This window comes from Neomonachus schauinslandi, chromosome 15 (genome assembly GCF_002201575.2).
Source record: "Neomonachus schauinslandi chromosome 15, ASM220157v2, whole genome shotgun sequence".
Classification (NCBI taxonomy): domain Eukaryota; kingdom Metazoa; phylum Chordata; class Mammalia; order Carnivora; family Phocidae; genus Neomonachus; species Neomonachus schauinslandi.
Genome location: NC_058417.1, coordinates 33,299,978 through 33,319,805, shown reverse-complemented (window position 1 = coordinate 33,319,805; position 19,828 = coordinate 33,299,978). Strand labels below are relative to the sequence as shown.

Below are 19,828 nucleotides of genomic sequence, written 5' to 3'. Positions count from 1 at the left end.
AGAAAGAAAGAAAGAAAGAAAGAAAGAAAGAAAGAAAGAAAGAAAGAAGCCACCTCATGAATCCTCATGAATCCTTGGTGTCTCTGATATTCTTATCAAAATGCAGGACATCTTCATTACTATAGCCAGAACTGGCTTTTTAAAATACACATTTGATTGTGTCCCTCCAGAGCTCAGGGATGTCTTATAATTCCTCTATTTTTAAAGGAACTGTGTCTATGCTCTTGAACGTGAAACACAAAGAATCTCACGCATGAGTCCCATGGTGCGCCCTGCCCTGTAGACACTCCCCACACCCACGCTGCATTTCGACCCCACTGCCAGCTCGGTTCACTCCGATATTACCCCACCCTCTCCTCCTCCTCCACTGAGAACCCTGAATCTGGGAGAATGCTTTGGGCTGCAAGTGACAGAAAGCCTGACTCCAAACAGCTCCAACAGGAAGAGGTTTGTTGTCTCACTTAAGAAAATGAGGCCGTTCCATGGTTAATTTAATGCTACCAAGTAAGCCATGCAAGAGCTGCGTTCATTGCAAGTCTCTGTTTTGTCATCTTTTTTTTTTTTTTCCAAAGACTTCATTTATTCATTTGACAGAGAGACAGCGAGAGAGGGAACACAAGCAGGGGGAGGGGGAGAGGGAAAAGCAGGCTCTCTGCGGAGCAGGGAGCCCGATGCGGGGCTCAATCCCAGGACCCTGGGATCATGACCTGAGCCGAAGGCAGACGCTTAACAACTGAGCCACCCAGGCACCCCTGTTTCGTCGTCTTCGGTGTAGCTTTTGTCCCCACCGTGGACAGAATTGTTTACCCAGGCTCATGTCTGTATTAGTGAATCAGTCAGAGTATTCCAGAGAAACAGAACCAATAGAATGTGTGTGTGTCTGTGTGTAGAGAGAGAGATTTATTTTAAGGAACTGGCTCATTTCATTGTGGAGACTGACAAATCTGTAATTTGCAGAGAAGGGTGGCAGATTGGAGACCCAGAGAGGAGTTGATGTTGCAGCTTGAGGCCAAAAGGTTCTGGAAGCACAATTCCCTCTTCCTTGAGGAACCTCAGTCTTTCTCTCAAGGCCTTCAACTGATTGGATGAGGTCCACCGACATTAGGGAGGGTAATCCGCTTTACCTAAGCTTCACTGCTGTAAATGGTAATCTCATCTAAAAAAAAAACTTCACAGTGGGGTGCCTGGGTGGCTCAGTTGGTTAAGCATCTGACTCTCCATCTCAGCTCAGCTCTTGATCTCAGGGTCATGAATTCAGGCCCCACTTTGGGCTCCATGCTGGGCATGGAGTCTACTTTAAAAAAAAATGTATCTTCACCAAAACATCTAGAATAGTGTTTGACCAAATATCTTGGTATTGTTAACAAGCCAATTTGACACATGAAAATAGCCATCATGATGTCTAAATCAATCACCCTCAAGAAAGAGATTGAAATCACCATTAGTGGGGTAGATACTAATCAAAAGTAACTTTCTGGGGCTGGAAAGGGACTCCTTCTCTGAGCACATGGCTGTGTGGTGGGTGAACATAAATAAAATCAGGGTTCCGCCTGCAAAGTAGGCTGTAGTTAGGGGTGAGGTTTGATGAAAGTGCGGATTTGAGCAGGAAAACAACAAAGTCTGCTAATCAACAGGCAGGCAGAATCACAATCCTTTATGGATGCCTTTACATGTTCCATAAACCCTATTAGAGCCCTTGTTATACCGAGTCACAGGTTTGCGGCTCATCTTCCTCTTTAGACGGTGGGTGTACCCTTGAATAAGAACCATGTATCAGTTACCTCTTTATCAACAGCCCCATGCATGGTGCTCAGCATCAGGTGGTTAGTCCATAGGTACTTTGAACTGACCAAAGTGGATTATTCTGGTGCTAAATTAACCTTGTGCTTGCCATTGCTAGAGAAATCATGTATTTCTTTGCACCACAAGCTTTGTTGAAATCACAGATTCACAACTGTTATGCCAACTTTTTTCTAGATATTCCTGCAAAGAACCCATGGGGCAATAAAACTTGCCCAAATAGTCTAGTCATACTAAGTTCTCTTCTTTTTCACACATCCATAACATGAAGAAAATCCCAGTGGCAAAGCAAAGAATACTCTCGACCTTATACTCAGCAATGATAATAAGAGATAAAGGGTCCACCATTTGCCCTAAGCACCAACTCAGACAAAGTAGGTCATTTGGAGTGTGTCAGATGCCACAGCCTCAGGTCCAATTACTTATTTCAAAAATTCTCATGACTCTTATCTTTTTTTAACAGAGTGGAGTGCCCCAAAAGTTTAAGAAGTAAAATCATCAGATGCCAGTCTCCTTTTCCAGGAAGCCAAAGGACTTTGGGACCATTAGATGCAGAGGACGATAAAGTCATTTCTCAGTTGGCCACTGTGTAGAGAGCAGGTGAGCTCACCAATCCAAGGAACAATTACTAAGCATCTTCCTTGTTCTATGCATCATGAGAGACCCTCACTTGCATTACTATGTTTCCAGTTTATAGCTTTCTGCTTTTTCCCAAGCAGAGAAGTATCAAATTTCCAATTACACCGCTATTGATAAAATAATAATAGTTATACCCAGAACAACTGACATGTACTCACACCATGCCTCAGGCATTACCATAAACACCTTATCTTGCATTATATAATTTAATCCTCACAAAACCTCATGAGGCTAACTGGGTCCTTATCTCCATTTTAACAGATGAATAACCGAAGGATCTGAGAGGAGGTAGGCAATTTGCTGACAGAATGACCAGTAGGAAGCCAAAGACCCAGACTCAACGCCAGGTGTGTCCAACTTGAGTCCTCACTGCACGTTTTATACATATTATCTCCTATAAAGCTGGAAATGAGGAAGAGTTCAGCTTTTTTAAATCAACACACAAAAGGAAAGATAAAACTTTCCTGTGGCTGTCTCAGAAGCAACAACCAAATCAAAAGAGGGCTTTGAACACATGTAAAGAAGGGATGTGCCAACCGAGGGGAAAACATCAAAAATAAAATGTGGAGCAGAAAAGCAAAATTTTGCAGGGCTTATTCAGTATTATCCGTGAGCACTTCAGTCACTACAGAGGATACTGGAGGATATTATTAGTTTGGCAAGACTCATTGTAACCTGGAGGGAATGCCCTTTGTTGCTTTAATTCCATAATTGCAAAGCACAAGCACATAATTATAAATACAATTTCTGGGATGCCTTGAATATGAGAAGCAGATTCCTCAGAAAAACCATAAGCACTCGATCCATTGGCAAGGGATGTCCCCAGTTGTCAAGGATAAAATGCCATGTATCTAGATCAGGCCACATGAATATAGCTTGTGTCGATTAAGTTGTTACAAGATTATTATTAGAAACCTGATCATTTCTGGGTGAATTAATCAAGACCAGTTTCTATGCCCACTGGGCCAAGGAATAAATGTGCCATAGTAAATTTGTACAGTTAATAATCTCAATTTAAGAGGCTATTTGGCAGTCAGCTGGCTTTTTCGTGGGTCACCCACCTCTCCCTCACCAAGCTGCTTTCCTCCTACTGGAAAGCCCCAAGAGCATGGGTTAGTTACCGTCCCACGGTACAACTGAGAAAGTAACGCTCAGAGGGGTTTAGTAACTTGCGGCGCTCTGCACAGTTGACGTCAGGAGCTCCACAGAAGAACCAGAACACAAGAGACAGCAGCCAAGAACGAACCAAGTGAGCTGGGGACACTGCTCTTCCCACCTGCCACCAACTACAAAGATCTCCACCGACACATGAAGCCCTCTGTGCTTAGCGCCCAAATGGGGAACTCCATATCGACTCCTCTCAAGAGCTGCATTTCTTCCCTTCCCACATCTAGGCAGTTAAAAATACTCTGAGATATCTCACCTGCCTTTCTGTCCATCCTTCTCCTTAACATTCTTGCTCTTTCTCTTGCCTCTCTCCCAATTAAAGTCTGATACAGCAGAACGAGGAGGACCGTGATTAAGGGCAGAGTGGTGGGGGACCACAGGGACCCCCGCCTTCCTTTGACACTAAAGCCATGGTATGTTTCTGGCTCTAATTTGTCTTCAGTTCTCTCCCCACTCATGCTGACAGCATCCACTCCGGCCATTATTTTTAGCCCATGCTTAGCCCAATCTGCTAAGTCCTGACCACAGATGGTACTAAAGTGACATCAGTGACAGCATGCATCCCAGCAAGCCTGTCATGGTCAGCCTTTCCAGACTTCCTGTTTCATTAATGTTAAAAAAAAAAAAAAAAGAAAAAAGGCTCTTTCTCGCTTAAGCAAATTCCAACAGACAGAGCTTCAACCCTCTGTCCTCTGCAGCCCTCTCCCTGGCAGAGCCACCCAAGGGAAAGGCCTAGGGTTGTAGGCTCCCATGGAGAAAGGGGGTCTTGGTGGAACTGCCACTCTTGAACAAACGGCCCCTTGACGGAAAAGTCTTATTACCACTGTGTACGAGAGATGCCACTGCTCCTTGCAATACCTTCCTGGGCGTGCAGCAAACGCAAAATTCTGGAAATAATATTATATTTCATTCAAATTCTTTCTTTAAAAAAAAATAAAAGAATAAGAATAAATGTGTATTTACCTGGAACAAAGCTTCCCTGGACCACCTCCTTGTACGCCCACCAGCCTTCATGGATTTTTGGTGAATTCTGTTGAGCTGTAGGGGGGAAAAAAGGAAGAGACACTGAGAGGCTAGTGGAGGATCCCTGTGTCCTGTCTGGGAAGAAGGGTGAATATACATACAATAATCTTCTTCTACCCACAAGTCATCCTACAAAATGCAGCAGCTACCCTCCTTTTCCTTTTTTTTTCACAATATACTGTCTTCGTGTTTTTATAAAAAAAGCACTCAGGAGATTTCTATGCAAGGGAAATCGACAATAATTATGTATTTAAGCCTATCTGAATTCCCCTGTCACTTGTCTCTACCTCTGACTCACCTCTTTTCTGCACCTGCCCCAGTACACGTGCGTGCGCATGCACGCACACACACACACACGCACACACACACACACGCACCCTCCACTGGGATTGAGGAGAGGAAGCTGATCCTAGCCACAAGCCAGCCAAGAACTCTACACGTGCACAAACCCCTTAGGAATGGAAAAGAGGTAGGGCATTTGCTAAAAGGGCTGGGCTAGAAGAGGGAAGGGCTTTCTTCAGGCCCCAGGAAATGAAAACAAGAATATAAATCATCATGGTGAGAGCTTTTGTCGTCATAGGGAGAAACACGGAAAGCCCAAGAAATTGGGACATAGCATAGGGATCTGTGAGCTCATGCCGACAGGACCTCAGGATAATCCTTAACCTTTACGGCAGTTGGTGGGCGATCTGCGGTGATTCTATTACATGTGGGTGTCCGCCCCAAAGTGCAGGCGGCACACACACTTACGTGGATGCCTGAACTGCATTCACATCTCAGCTGTCAGTCACACTGGAAGAAAATAAGGTAATTTCAACCATATCTGTAATTTGGCGAGTACATAGCAAACATTAAACCTTGACATTCATTGCCTTTCTTTAAATCTTGTTCTTTTTTCAGTCTCCTTTAGATGCATCATTCTGGGTTAGAGAACATGGTCCAAGACAATGTGTTTGAAAGCACAGCTTTGCATAGGGAGGATTTGCCAAATTGGCTTCCCTATGAGCTTCAATAGCTTAGCTCCAAGTGTCTCCCCATAGTAGAGAGAAAATACTTTTTCTGCGTATGACATTAAGCCCGCTGAGGCTTGCAGTTCTGTGATGAAGAATGGTTTATGACAGAGGACGAGTGAAAGAGAAGCCCACTCCTTCTGGAGATGACAGTGGGGGTTGAGTGGGGGTTGAGTAGGGGTTGAGACACAAATAGAAGAGGGACAAAGAAGCTACTTAAGGATCTGGAAAGATATCACCTTTCAAGTTGCCCAGCGCAAGTCTAGGGCTTGGGATGCGTCAAAGGACACTGGGTTACCCAGTACCCCATTTCCATGTGGAATGGATAGAGCTCCCACAGCCCTTGAGGAAGATCCTAAAAGCAGCTGAGTGGAAGGCCAGTGCATCTGTTCTGGGGCAGCAGGCAAAGGGAGAAGTGGCCTCAACACAGAGGCTGGAGAGACTTTGTCCAGCCAGGGAGCCAAGTGGAAGAGTCAACAGACTCCTGGTATTTGTGGTACTAGGGAAAGACAGGGAGATTTGAAATCAGCTAGGAATTCTTTACACCTGACCAAGTTAAGAAACCAGATCAAGAGTTATATGGTTGGAAAGTTTACCAAGTAGGTGGACAAAGGACATTTCTCTGGTTCAGAACAATTCTGATGCTTCCTCTGAGCCTTGATATTGCATGATCCACCTTCCCCCTCCTTCCCGGATCATTGGAGGGTCGTCATAGGACAAAGAGGAGAATGACAAAGGTTTAGAAGTCTGTGAGATCAGATTCACCTAATGCACTCAGACCCAGTGGCCCATTTTTTTTTAAAGATTTTATTTATTCATTTTAGGGCGGGGTGGGGAGAGGCAGAGGGAGAGAGAGAATCTCAAGCCGACTCTGTGCTTAGCGTGGAGCCCGACGTGGGGCTTGATCCTGGGACCCTGAGATCATGACCTGAGCTGAAACCAAGAGTCAGATGCTTAACTGACTGAGCCACCCAGGTGCCCCTACAGCAGCTCATTTTGAAACATTTTGTAATGCTCACCTTGATGATAATTAAATAAAACTCATAGGCAGTACATCCTACAAAAAAACTCAAATAAACAAACAAAAAAACAAACAAACAACTCTGATATTTCACTAAACTTCAGCCTAACTCTGCTGGACATGAAACATATTCCAAGTGTGGAAGAGATACACATATCTGAAAGCCCAAAAGTATTGAACTGCAGACACCACTTAACAGCTTTGCATTAGAGATAAGCCAGGATTGATTTTCCTTATCAAAGACAGGAATTTTTGAGTTTTATTGAAACTCACAAAATTGACTGTCTTGAACAATTTAAACCATAAATATGGCCTTCTTTCTTTATTCTCAGAGGTACTTGGGAAAGCCATGTTATTTTTTTTTCTTATTTTATTTTATTTAAATTCAATTAACTATAGTGTATTATTAGTTTCAGAGGTAGAGTTCAGTGATTCATCAGTCTTATATAATACCCAGTGCTCATTACATCATGTGCCTTCCTTAATGCCCATAACCCAGTTACCCCACACCCCCAGCAACTGTCAGTTTGTTTCCTATGATTAAAGTCTCTTATGGTTTGACTCCCTCTCTGATTTTGTCTTATTTTACTTTTCCCTCACTTCCCCTAGGATCCTCTGTTTTGTTTCTTAAATTCCACATATGAGTGAAATCATATGATAACTGGCTTTCTCTGATTGATTTATTTCACTTAGCATAATACCCTCTAGTTCCATCCATGTCATTGCAAATGGTAAGGTTTTGCTTTTTTAATGGCTGAGTAATATTCCATTGTATATACATGCCACATCTTCTTTATCCATTCATCTGTCGATGGACATCTAAGGCCCTTTTCATAGTCTGGCTATTTTGGACACTGCTGCTATAAAGGGGTGCAGGCACCCCTTCAGATTACTACGTTTGTATCTTTTGGGTAAATACCTAGTAGTGCAATTGCTGGGTCATAGGGTAGTTCTATTTTTAACTTTTTGAGGAACCTCCATACTGTTTTCCAGAGTGGCTGCACCAGCTTGCATTCCCACCAGCAACGTAAGAGGGTTCCCCTTTCTCCACATCCTCACCAACATTTGTTGTTTCCTGACTTGTTAATTTTAGCCATTCTGACTGGTGTAGGGTGGTATCTCATTGCACCAAAAGCCATAAGATACCTAGGAATAAACCTAACCAAAGAGGTAAAAGATCTGTACTCTGAAAACTATAAAACACTTATGAAAGAAATTGAGAAAGACACAAAGAAATGGAAAAATGTTCCATGCTCATGGATCAGAAAAACAAATATTGTTAAAATGTCTATGCTGCCCAGAGCAATCTACACATTCAATGCAGTCCCTATCAAAATACCACCAACAGGGGCGCCTAGGTGGCTCAGTTGGTTAAGGGTCTGCCTTCGGCTCCGGTCATGATCCCGGGGTCCTGGGATCAAGCCCTGCATCAGGCTCCCAGCTCAGTGGAGAGCCTGCTTCTCCCTCTCCCTCTGCAGTTCCCCCTGGTTGTTGTCTCTCTCTGTCAGATAAATAAAATCTTTTAAATTAAAAAAAAATACCATCAACATTTTTCAAAGAGCTGGAACAAATAATCCTAAAATTTGTATGGAACTAGAAAAGACTTAGAATAGCCAAAGGAATGTTGAAAAAGAAAACCAAGCTGGTGGCATCACAATTCCAGACTTCAAGCTCTATTACAAAGCTCTAATCATCAGAAAAAGTATGGTACTGGCACAAAAACAGACACATAGATCAATCGAACAGAACAGAGAACCCAAAAATGGACCCTCAACTTTATGGTCAACTGATCTTCGACAAAGCAGGGAAGAATGTCAAGGGAAAAAAGACAGTCTCTTCAACAAATGGTCCTGGGGAAATTGGACAGCCATATGCAGAAGAACGAAACTGGACCATTTTCTTACACCACACAGAAAGATAAACTCAAAATGGCTGTAAGACCTAAATGTGATACAGGAATCCATCAGAATCCTAGAGGAGAATGCAGTCAGTAACCTCTGTGACCTCGGCTACAGCAACTTCTGCTAGACATGTCTCCAAAGGCAAGGGAAACAAAAGCAAAAATGAACTATTGGGACTTTTTATCATCAAGATAAAAAGCTTTTGCACAGCAAAGGAAACAGTTGACAAAAACAAAGGACAACTGACAAAATGGGAGAAGATATTTGTAAATGTCTTATCAGATAAAGGGCTAGTATCCAAAGTCTATAAAGAACGTATCAAACTCAACACCTAAAAAACAAGTAATCCAGTGAAGAAATTGGCAGAAGACATGAACAGACATTTCTCCAAAGAAGACATCCAAATGGCCAACAGACACATGAAAAAATACTCAACATCACCTGGCATCAGGGAAAAACAAATCAAAACCACAATGAGAAGCCACACTCTCTTGTATATATCTCATCATTACAAGTGAGGATCTTCACAGCACTAAAAAATTTCTGTTTTATATTAAATATTTTTACCAAGTTGTTTTACAAAACTTTTCATTGATAGTACTTACACATATCCATTGCAAACAATTAACACAGTGCTTTAGCTATAATGTAAAGGAGAAATAAATGTAATTCATAATAATATATATTTCAGTGTGTATGCTTGAGCATGATGCATTAGAACAGAGATTGGCAAATTATCATCTAGTAGCCAAAGACGGTCCACTGACCGTTTTTGTACCACTCAAAAGCTAAGAAGGCTTTGCATTTTAAGTAGTCAAAAAAATAAATAAAAAAGAGTATCTTATGACATGTGAAAATTATATTAAATGGTAATTTCAATGTTTTATTGAAGTTATAAAGTTATTGAAGAATATAAAGTTTTATTGAAACACAGCCATATCCATTTATTTACATATTGTCTATGGCTGCTTTTTCACTATAGTGACAGAGTTGAATAATTGTGACAGAGACCAATTAGCCTGCAAAACTTAAAATATTTCCTATGTGGCTCTTTACAGAAAAAGCTTGTTGACTGTTAATTTATGCACATAATTTCAAAAAACAATCAACATAATGTAATGCTTTAACTGTAATATAAAGGATAAATGCATAATTTGTAATAAAATATATTTCAATTTGTAAATACTTGGTTATGATACACCAGAAGAATGAAGAAGTTGGATATTTGACTGAAACAGGTACAAATAATACAGTTGGGGGGCACCCGGGTGGCTTAGTCGGTTGAGTGTCCAACTCTTGATTCTGACTTAGGTCATGATCTCAGAGTCCTGGGATTGGGCCCAGTGTTGGGCTCTGCACTCAGCGGGGTGTCTGCTTGAGATTCTCTCCCCCTCCCTCTGCTCTTCCCACCCCCCACCTCTCTCTCTCTCAAATAAATAAATAAACCTTAAAAAAAAAAATAAGACAGTTGTACTCTATTGGAGAGGCCACAATCCACAAGTGGCATTGCTCTCAGTGGTGTGATTTTCCAAAATACTGAACTACTCTTGGCAAAGTTCAGAACAAAATAAAGTACCATCTTCCCTTGATAGACACAGTATTTGCATTGCTGGAGAAGAGGACATACTAAAACTATGTAAGAGATACTTTGTGTTCATAAGCAACATGGAGTTTATATGCTCATTTAAATAAAAATTTTTCACTCACTTGAATGTCTGCTGGGACATGGGACAATGTATCACTGTTTGAAACTGTCAAATATATTGCAGAGCATATTCTCTGCCTGCCCTGACCCAGTTGGTGCTAAATGCAGTATTTTTCATTAAAATAATCTCAAGGGGTTCCTGGGTGGCTTAGTCAGTTAAGTGTCTGTCTTTGGCTCAGGTCATGATCCCGGGGTCCTGGGATCAAGTCCCACATCAGGCTCCCTGCTCAGCCGGGAGTCTGCTTCTCCCTCCCCCTTCTCCTTCTCTCTCTTGCTCTCACTCTGTCTCAAATAAAATCTTTAAAAAAATAAAACAATCTCACAATGCCCTTCTTGACAGTCACTGACCTAACAGGATTATTTACAGCACTATTCATCCATACTAAATGAGAATAAAGCATGTTGAACACTAATCAGAAAACTTTTAGACAAAAAACGCATTTCCCTATATATCTGAATTGTAGTGTCAAGTCCACATGCCACCGCATTACACATTTCAATATTTTTTCTTTTTCTTGCCATTTGACCATATCCTTAAGAAACTATCATTTCCAGCAAAGGAAAAGCAGCGAGGAAGAAAGAGAAAGCAAAGATGTTCTTAAGATGACAAAAAGGGAAAGCAATTCCAATACAATCCTGAGTAAAATGACTAAGTGTTCAGATTTTTAGATACATTCCTATTCTCTCTCTCTCTCTCTCTCTTCTCTCTGTGCATACAGGCAACCCCCCCAGCCCCTACAGACACACACACACAGAGGCCCATTATAAGGAAGACCTATCAGTCTGACCTAAGCACTGATTTAGGAAATGTCATTTTTAAAAAAGATTTTATTTATTTATTCATTAGAAAGGGAGGGGGGAGAGAGAGAGAACACACAAGCAGGGGGAGTGGCAGGCAGAGGGAGAAGCAGGCTCCCCACTGAGCAGGGAGTCCAATGCGGGACTCGATCCCAGGACCACAGGATCCTGACCTGAGCCAAAGGCAGACGCTTAACTGACTGAGCCACCCAGGAGTCCCAGGAGATGTCATTTAAAAGGTAGAAGAAAATGAAGTCCTTGGATAATTATGAGTATTGCAATGGACAGAAGTATCACCGCAAGCTTCTGTTCCATCCAGAAAGCAGCAAAACATCCTGCTCTCCCTTCATGTCCAGTCATTGATCCTTCAGCTACCCTACCCATTCAGAAGTGAAATTATGTAAGAGTTTAACAGGCGGCAAGACAATCAAACCATCTGAATGAAGTCTGTTAGAACGACAGAACTGCAGAGTTTCCGTTTGCTTTCTTTGACATGCCTGGTGAAGGATCCAAACTCGCCCTGCAAAAATCAATCAGCCTGAGCTGGGCCCACTTGCTGTCTATCAATTATAAAATATGATACCTGCAGGCTAGATGTGAAGAAAAGGAAGGCGTTTTATACAATGTGTTACTGAATGCCATTGTATGCCCTGTCTGGCCTCATACTGTTGGGCAGTTTGGAAAGACAGGACAGCACATTGAAAAGGCACCTCATTTAAAGCTTTGCTCAGGGACACCTGGGTGGCTCAGTTGTTAAGCATCTGCCTTCGGCTCAGGTCATGATCCCAGGGTCCTGGGATCGAGCCCCGCGTCGGGCTCCCTGCTCGGCGGGAAGCCTGCTTCTCCCTCTCCCTCTGCTGCTCCCCCCGCTTGTGTGCGCTCTCTCTCTCTAACAAATAAATAAAATCTTTAAAAAATATATTTAAAGCTCTGCTACAGTAAGCATGAGTGGCTTGTTTCCAAACAGTGCACCAGGAGAGGTACTGGCTTTTCATTTTAAACCTTCCCAGCCAGATCCTCCTGATATCCAGTGAGTGGAGAGCCAGCTGAGAATTCTCAGAGTAAACAGGTGAACAGAAAGCAGCCTTAGCCTCTGCAGCACTTTGCCGGTGCACTGGATTTCTTTACCTACCGTGCAACCAGCCCCTGGGGAAAATCCAGGTGTCTAATCAAAAAAATTGTGTTGACAGTAAAAGCTGTCATCACTGCCAGATGAGGAGATACACATAGCAAGGGCCCCCTCTTGATAGTAAGGAAAACATATTTCAATTTTATTCAACTTTTTTTTTCATTGTGGCAGTTTGAGAAATTGCGAGTTTTAAAAGAAAACTCAGAATCTCTGGATTTGGAAAGAGACACAGAATTCATTGCTCCGATCTCCTCTTGGGCAGTTGAGGAAATGGATGAACAGAGAAGGGATGCCCCTAATAAAGAAAAGAAAAAAAAAATACATATATATATATATACATAAAAAATACATATATATATGTATAATACATATATATATATATAGTGTAAGACACTATATATATATATATATATATATATATATATAGTGTGTCTTAGACCAAGAGTCAGCAAACTTTTTCTGTAAATGGCCAGATAATAAATATTGTAGGCTTTGAAGGCCATACTGTCCCTGTCCCCACGACTCATCTATGACACAGTAACACAAAAGCAGCCGTATACAATATATAAATGAATGGCTGTGGCTGTGTGCCAATAAAATGGTATTTACAAACACACATGGAGGGCTGGATTCAGCCTGTGGTGCGCAGCACTGTGTTGATTCCTGTCTTACAGCTAGAAACGATTTTTGTCATCTAGTTCCGCTTCCCTACTCAAATGTTTAGAAGTGAGCTACTTTAAAAGGAAAATTAGAATTTGGAAAGACATGAGTTTCTAATTACAGGTAAATGGCATCTGATCAATAAGCACTGTAGAATGGATGTGTAATACTAAATCTTTTCCAAATTCCCTGAAATTGGCCACCAGAGTCTACATAAAAGTCAATATGGCCCCCCTGCACACACACACTATTTCCACTGGGCTAACCACCAAACTTGTAGGGGTCTCCTATAAACACTGTCCACACCCCCATGCTGGGATTTTCAAACAGTCATAAAGGAACTGACTGATTCCTAAAACCCCTATTACCCTTCCCTTAAGTCTATAAAGCATGTTTCTGGATAACTCCTGGGATTCTCATCCTGGGATTCTCTGTGTCCATAGATAAACTAATTATATTTTCACATGTTAATTGTTTCACATCATTTTGAGATGAACTTTTGCAACATTTCTATTTTCAATCCCTATCACTACCTTAGGTTCAGAGAAAACACAACTTGGGACCATCTCCATGTGGAAATTATAGTGGTCTCTTGACCTCATGGAAAAGAAAACTCAAGGGCAGCACTGAGAGTGGCTGGCGTGGTAGGGAGGGAAATGGTGCAAGATGGAACAGAAGAGCTTTTACAAGGGGCTCCCGCAGGGGAAGGGAGATTGCTTAAGGAAACTCCCATCAAAATGCACCTAACTGTAAGCATGCACATTGCAAAAATGCACTTCCAAGCCCTTGGTCAGTGTGATGTTATTTGTGCCAGGAGGACTATGATAAGGGAAGACAGAACAAAATATAGGGGAGATGCACTTAGACCACAGGTACTACCATGCTGCTTCATTTAAATGGGGTAGGAGGAGCTCTGAACAGTATAGTGTCCTTAAGAAACTCCTTTTCTCTGCCTAAGGAGGTAACATAAAGAAGGAGGCACTGATCAGTAGAACACCAAATGCTGGAAGGTGAAAATATCCTGCTATCATTGAATGCAGGATGGGAAGGATCACATTCCCTATCCCCAAGACAATCACCGTTTTCCCTTAATGGCCGATTGTGCCCCCTACATGGGAAGCAGGAACATCGAGAAGAGCATGGATCACTAGGAGAAATGTAAATGACCATCCTGGTACATTTTTTGGCACCCACTGGACCTGCCAGGGATAATACTCTTCCCCAAGTGCTTGACTTCTGTAGGTCTCTCTCTCCTCCATGCACCCCTGATATTATGTGTTATCTTACATTTTGGCATGGAGATAGTACCCCATATTTACCTGTTTCTATGTCATTCTTTCACACTAAACTAATATTTTGAGGCCAGAGAACATACCTTCTTTTGAAATACCATTATTTATGCAAAGCGTCACCCAGAAGAGGTGCCCAGGGGTGCCTGGGTGGCTCAGTCTTCACGCGTCTGCCTTCGGCTCAGGTCCTGATCCCAGGGTCCTGGGATCGGGCCCCACCTCCAGCTCCCTGCTCAGCAGGGAGCCTGCTTCTCCCTCTCCCACTTCCCCTGCTTGTGTTCTTTCTCTTTTGTTGTGTCTCTCTCTGTCAAATAAATAAATAAAATCTTTAAAAAAAAAAAGAAGAAGAAGAAGAGATGCCCAGTAACTGCTGGACGAATGCATGAAAAATGCTATCGTGAAGTCGAACGTTATACAAAATTGCAGTCCCGCTCAAACAACCCTTGGGAGATTTTAGTTTATATCCAAATACTTGTTGGTGTGATGCCTGCATTTGCGGTCAATGGGAATGTTGACAAAAGCAGTTTCAAGTTGGTGGACAGGCCCACACTCACTTGACAGATGGAAGACCACCAGGAGCTGACACTCTGCCTGGGAAATCAAAGCCATAGCAAACTCTTTTATTTAAGCTCAATGTGTTTCATTTAAAAGTATGGTGGGGGTGAGGGTGACACCATATCTGCGAGTATTTACATCTGCACCATTCTTTACATTTTTGAAGTTGTGAGACAAGAATGAGACTTATTTCTATTCCTCTACCCTACGTGACCCCCATTTACCATAAAAACTAGACAGAACACTCCGATCAAGGATTGTGCTAACTAACTGGGCCACACACTGACTATTCAAGCACAGGAACTATATATAAGCTAGAATCACCTGGCACATTCGGCCAGACTCAAGCAAGCTGACATCAAAATTGTATGTGAGTTGGGAGATTAAGGAAAAGAAAAAAAACAAAAATTGGTGGTGAAACAGACTGTATTACTTTCACCTAAAACGCTTAGGAGACTGCAGTTAAGAGGCTCAAATGTAGCTCGAGTCAAAAATCAACAAGAGAGAAAAGTCCCTACCATGGATGATTCTTAGTCCCTTTGCCTGGTATTCTAGAATCTATACCACTCGGTCTGATCTCATTTCTCATAATCTTTATAAAATTTCTGCTCTACCTGCTGTCCCCAAGTATTCATGTTTATTACTCTTTCTACACCTTTGCTTTATTTAGCCTTTTTCCCCCCCAGAATTCCCTCTTTACCGACTTCTTCTTGACTAGTCTTACCCAATTCTCAAAGGCTCACCAATTCCCACTCCTTTCAAGAAACTTTTCCTGATCACTTCAGTTCCACTGTGATCCCTCACATCCCTGAATTTCAGAATGTTAGTGTTTATTTCTCATTTGTCACTTTCATTATTTCAACAAACATCACAGAGTACCTACAATTGTCAGGCAGTGTTCTAACCATCGAACATACATCCTGTTTTCTAAGAACTTGTATTCTACTGGAGGGAGACAGGAAAATAAAAAGCAACTGAATTAAACTAGAAGGAGAAAATTATGTACAGAAAGTATTCTGCAGTATAATTAAAGATTAGGACAAGATAATAGGAAAGTGACTGGAAGGACACTTTAGATTGTGTGACAGTTGATGGCCTTTCAGATTATGACAATCTGAGATTTAAATGACAAAAAAGATCTGGTCTTATGCAGATCTATAGCACTTGTATTTCAGGTGGATTCAAGACCCTACGAAGGCAAGAAGGAGTTTGGCTTTTCAAGAAACAGAGAAGTAGCCACTACGGGTGAACCAGAGTAGATGCATGGAAAGATGGTTCAAGATGAGGCTGATAATTTAGGTCGTGATCTGGTGGCTTCAACTAGGACTGTGTTGGTGAAAATAGAAGTGGATGGACACCATATCATTTAAAGGAAGAGTGAAGAGAACATGCTGATGGAATGAATGATGAAAGTTAAAAGACCACAGATCAAAGATAACTCCTACCTTTTTTGGCCTGAGTGATTCGATGTTGACAGTTATTGAGCTGGCAAAGGGGACTGGGGGAAGAGTATCTTTGGAGCATGAAGTGAAGTCAAGAGTTCCATTTGAGATGGTGAGTAAGCATTTACGGGGAGATGCCAAGTAGATGGCTGGATATAAAATGAATTCTGAAGACAGTCAAAATGGGATATACGTTCATGACTTTTTGACATATAAATGATATTTAAAACCTTGAGTTTAGAAGAGGTCATCAAGAAGAATGTGAAAATGTAAAGAGAGAGACCAAAAGGGACAGAGAATAGAGCTCTGGGATGTTCAATACTTAGAAGTTGAATTGAGGAGGAAAATCTGAGATGAGCTTGAGAGGGAGAGGCCACTAAGGGTGGCAACAAAAAAGAAACAGGAGAGAAAAATAGTGATCTGGTGCTAGTCCTGGTATCTTTATTTACTTTTGATAGATAGATGATAGATAGATAGATAGATAGACAGACAGACAGACAGATATAAGATAGGAATAAATTTTAGAATAGTTTTAGTTTCATAGAAAAATTACAAAGATAGAGACTCCCCACATATACTCACACCCAGTGTCTTTTATTATCACTATCAGCTTCATCAGTACCTTTGTCACAAGTAATGAACCAGTATTGATACATTATTATTAACTAATGTCCATACTTTACTCAGATTCCCTATGTGTTTAACCTGAAGTCCTTTCTCTGTTCCCAGGATCCCATCAGGATCCCACATTCCATTTAGCTGTCATGTTTCCTTGGTCTTCTCATGGCTTCACCAATTTCTTCATATGCTTTTTTTATAAAGATTTCTTTGTTTATTTTTTAGAGAGCAAAAGAGAGTGCAAGCTGGGGGAAAGGCAGAGAGAGAGGAGACAGAGAATCCTCAAACAGACTCCCTGATGCGGGGTTCAATCTCACAACCCTGAGATCATGACCTAAGCTGAAATCAAGAGTCAGGCGCTCAACTGACTGAGCCACCCAGGTGCCCCTGTAAGTGATTATTTTTAAACAGAAATATTGGGGTAACCTCAAGAAAAATATATAATGATAGAATAATGCTAATCCATTTAAAAACAATTTGACTTCTGACAAATAGGCAACTATTCAAGAAGTACTGTAACTGTCTAATGAATGATTCTTTTCCATCATAAATTCTTGTGATGAACATTTCATTAAAGTCAGGACACCTTTTGTATTCCATTTTTTTACTGTTATTTATTATCTTAGAATCAGGTATAGACGTATTTTCCATAAATACCATAGATCAATTTGGTAGTAGGTTCTGTCTATGTTTTAAAACAGGTGGATGAAACTTCAGACCCCAAAAATTCAAGTCCACGCCCAGGTTCACCCTGCCCTCTCCATCATGGGGAGAAGGAAAACGTATGTGTGTTGTATTCAGAATACTAAGACTATTGATACAATGAAACATTTTTTTACTATGTTATGTTAGTCACCATACAGTACATCATTAGTTTTTGATGTAGTGTTCCAACACTTTTTAAACTGCAGCTGATAAACATTGGTAATTCCTAAAATCAATGAGTTAGTCAATTGTGGGATTAATCTCATTTAATACAAAACTTTCCATCAAAACTAGTAGCTTTGAATGAGACTAAAACTTCCTCATTTCTCTCTTAAGCTTGAATTCAGTAAGGCTAAGTCAAATGAAGAGAAACAAGCAAGGTAGTTGGTGTCTTTTGAGAAGCAGTGTGAAATAATGAAGAATATGCAGCATCCCAGAGTTGAATCACAAATTCACTACTAAATTTTGTGTCACTCTGGCCAAATCATTTCACTTTTAAAATGCTCAGTTAAACATACACAAAACACCTCCATGTCTTTATCTGAATATTGGGAATAACTACCTTGAAGGACTGTCAGAAATACTAAATATACTAATGTATATAAGACAATACTTTAGGGGCACCTGGGTGGCTCAGTTGGTTAAGCTTCTGCCTTTGGCTCAGGTCATGATCTCAGGGTTCCGGGATCAAGTTCCACATCTGGCTCCGGGATCAAGTTCCACATCTGGCTCCCTGCTCAGTGGAGAGTTTGCTTCTCCCTCTCCTTCAGCCCCAGCCCCTGCTCATGCTCTCTCTCTCTCAAATAAATAAATAAAATCTTAAAAAAAAAAAAAGACAATACTTTATGCCCAATAAACTGCACCCATTACTTTTATTATTTGCTGTCAGTGGTGGTGGCATTGGTAGGGAGAAGGGTGCACCCAGAGGCAGAACGGGAATCTAGCAAAAGTGAAAAAGTAGAAAATGCTCAGAAGAAGAAATCAGAAGCTATGGCATAATTTCACCTGAATCTGGTTGAAATAAAAAAAAAAAAAATCACAGCCTATAGAAGCATTGATCTGCATACTCTCATTCTCTAAATTCTGAGCCAACTCAGAAGGAAAAAGACAGCCCTGCCAGACTGAGGGAGAGCTCAGGAGCCCTTAAGGACACTTAGGACATTTGCAAATCAAAGTGCAGTCAGCAAGGTGCCTGCGGAAACAGGACCAGAGACCTGAAGCAGGAAAACAACCCATTCTGGGAACTCATACAGGGAACCTGTGCTATTTGCTAGGACAAAGCCAAGGTCAGTGGGCTGCAGAGAAAGCAGACAAAATGACCCTCTGCAATCAATTAACCATGATGGGACAGAGGGTCAGATGCAAACCTTAAGAAAAGGCCAGGGTGGTTTATTAATTTATTTTTCTCATCTATTTGCAGCTCAACATCGTTTTGTCCTTCTTTCACATTCTGATCCACTGAGTGTTTGCTGACCATGGAGTACATAACAGGGACTGTCACATACTTTGTAAGGGGTGGAGCCAGTGAATTAGGAGCATATCTGTGCAGTCCAGACCAGTCGAACTAGAGTTTCATTATTTAAATAACAAAGACGAAAGTAAAGTTTGGAATCTGAATCACCTGGAGACTTGTAACTGGAAAGACTTGATCATTCTACCTATCATAGCTACTACTTCAATGACAGGACTTGAAAATTTATATTCTTCCCCAGGACATTCCATTCCAGGTCCATCCAACCTTTTCAGCAGCTCACTCAATAGGGCACTTCTATTTTCCAGAACTTCATGATCCCAACAGTAGTGTTTTGCCCCTGTGTCAAACACAGTAAGAATAATGTCCCAATATTCATATTCTTCTTCTTTTTCCTTTACAACAGAAGCCCTAGTTTTTAGGAAGGCACATGACTTCTCAGAATAAAGACATTTCCCTACTTCCCCTGTAGCTAAGTGTGGGCATGTGACTAAGTTCTGGCTAATGAGATCTTAGTCAGAACCAGGAAGTGTTAAAGGGAAATGCTATGCCTCTTCTCACTCCTTCCAAAAGGCTAGAATGTGCATACAATGGCAAGACTTCAAGCAGCCATCTTGAACCATAAAGCAAAAGCCTCGTTGCCAGTAACAAGAAAGAAGGAGCTAGAATCCCTACACTGCCTACATTTACAAGGAAGAACGAACTCTCCATCTTATTTGGTATTTTCTGTCACTCACAGCTGACACTAATCCCAACCTATACATACCCACCTCCAATACTGAAGAAACTAAGACTTGATTCTACATCTGCTATAGCTTTAATCCATTCTTTCCCACACATTTATAATGCCCAGACACAAGTCCTCAATAACTACTGGCATGGGCAATTACAACTG

At 41.3% G+C, this 19,828-nt stretch overlaps 1 protein-coding gene across 1 annotated transcript in view; it reads right to left on the bottom strand.

Moving 5' to 3' along the window:
* Positions 1-19,828, bottom strand: part of CA10 (carbonic anhydrase 10) — a 537,563-nt gene that overhangs the window by 455,832 nt on the left and 61,903 nt on the right. Inside the window, exon 3 of the mRNA XM_021703952.1 lies at positions 4,570-4,644. Coding sequence (XP_021559627.1) covers positions 4,570-4,644 — 75 coding nt within the window. The remainder of the gene's footprint in view (positions 1-4,569; positions 4,645-19,828) is intronic.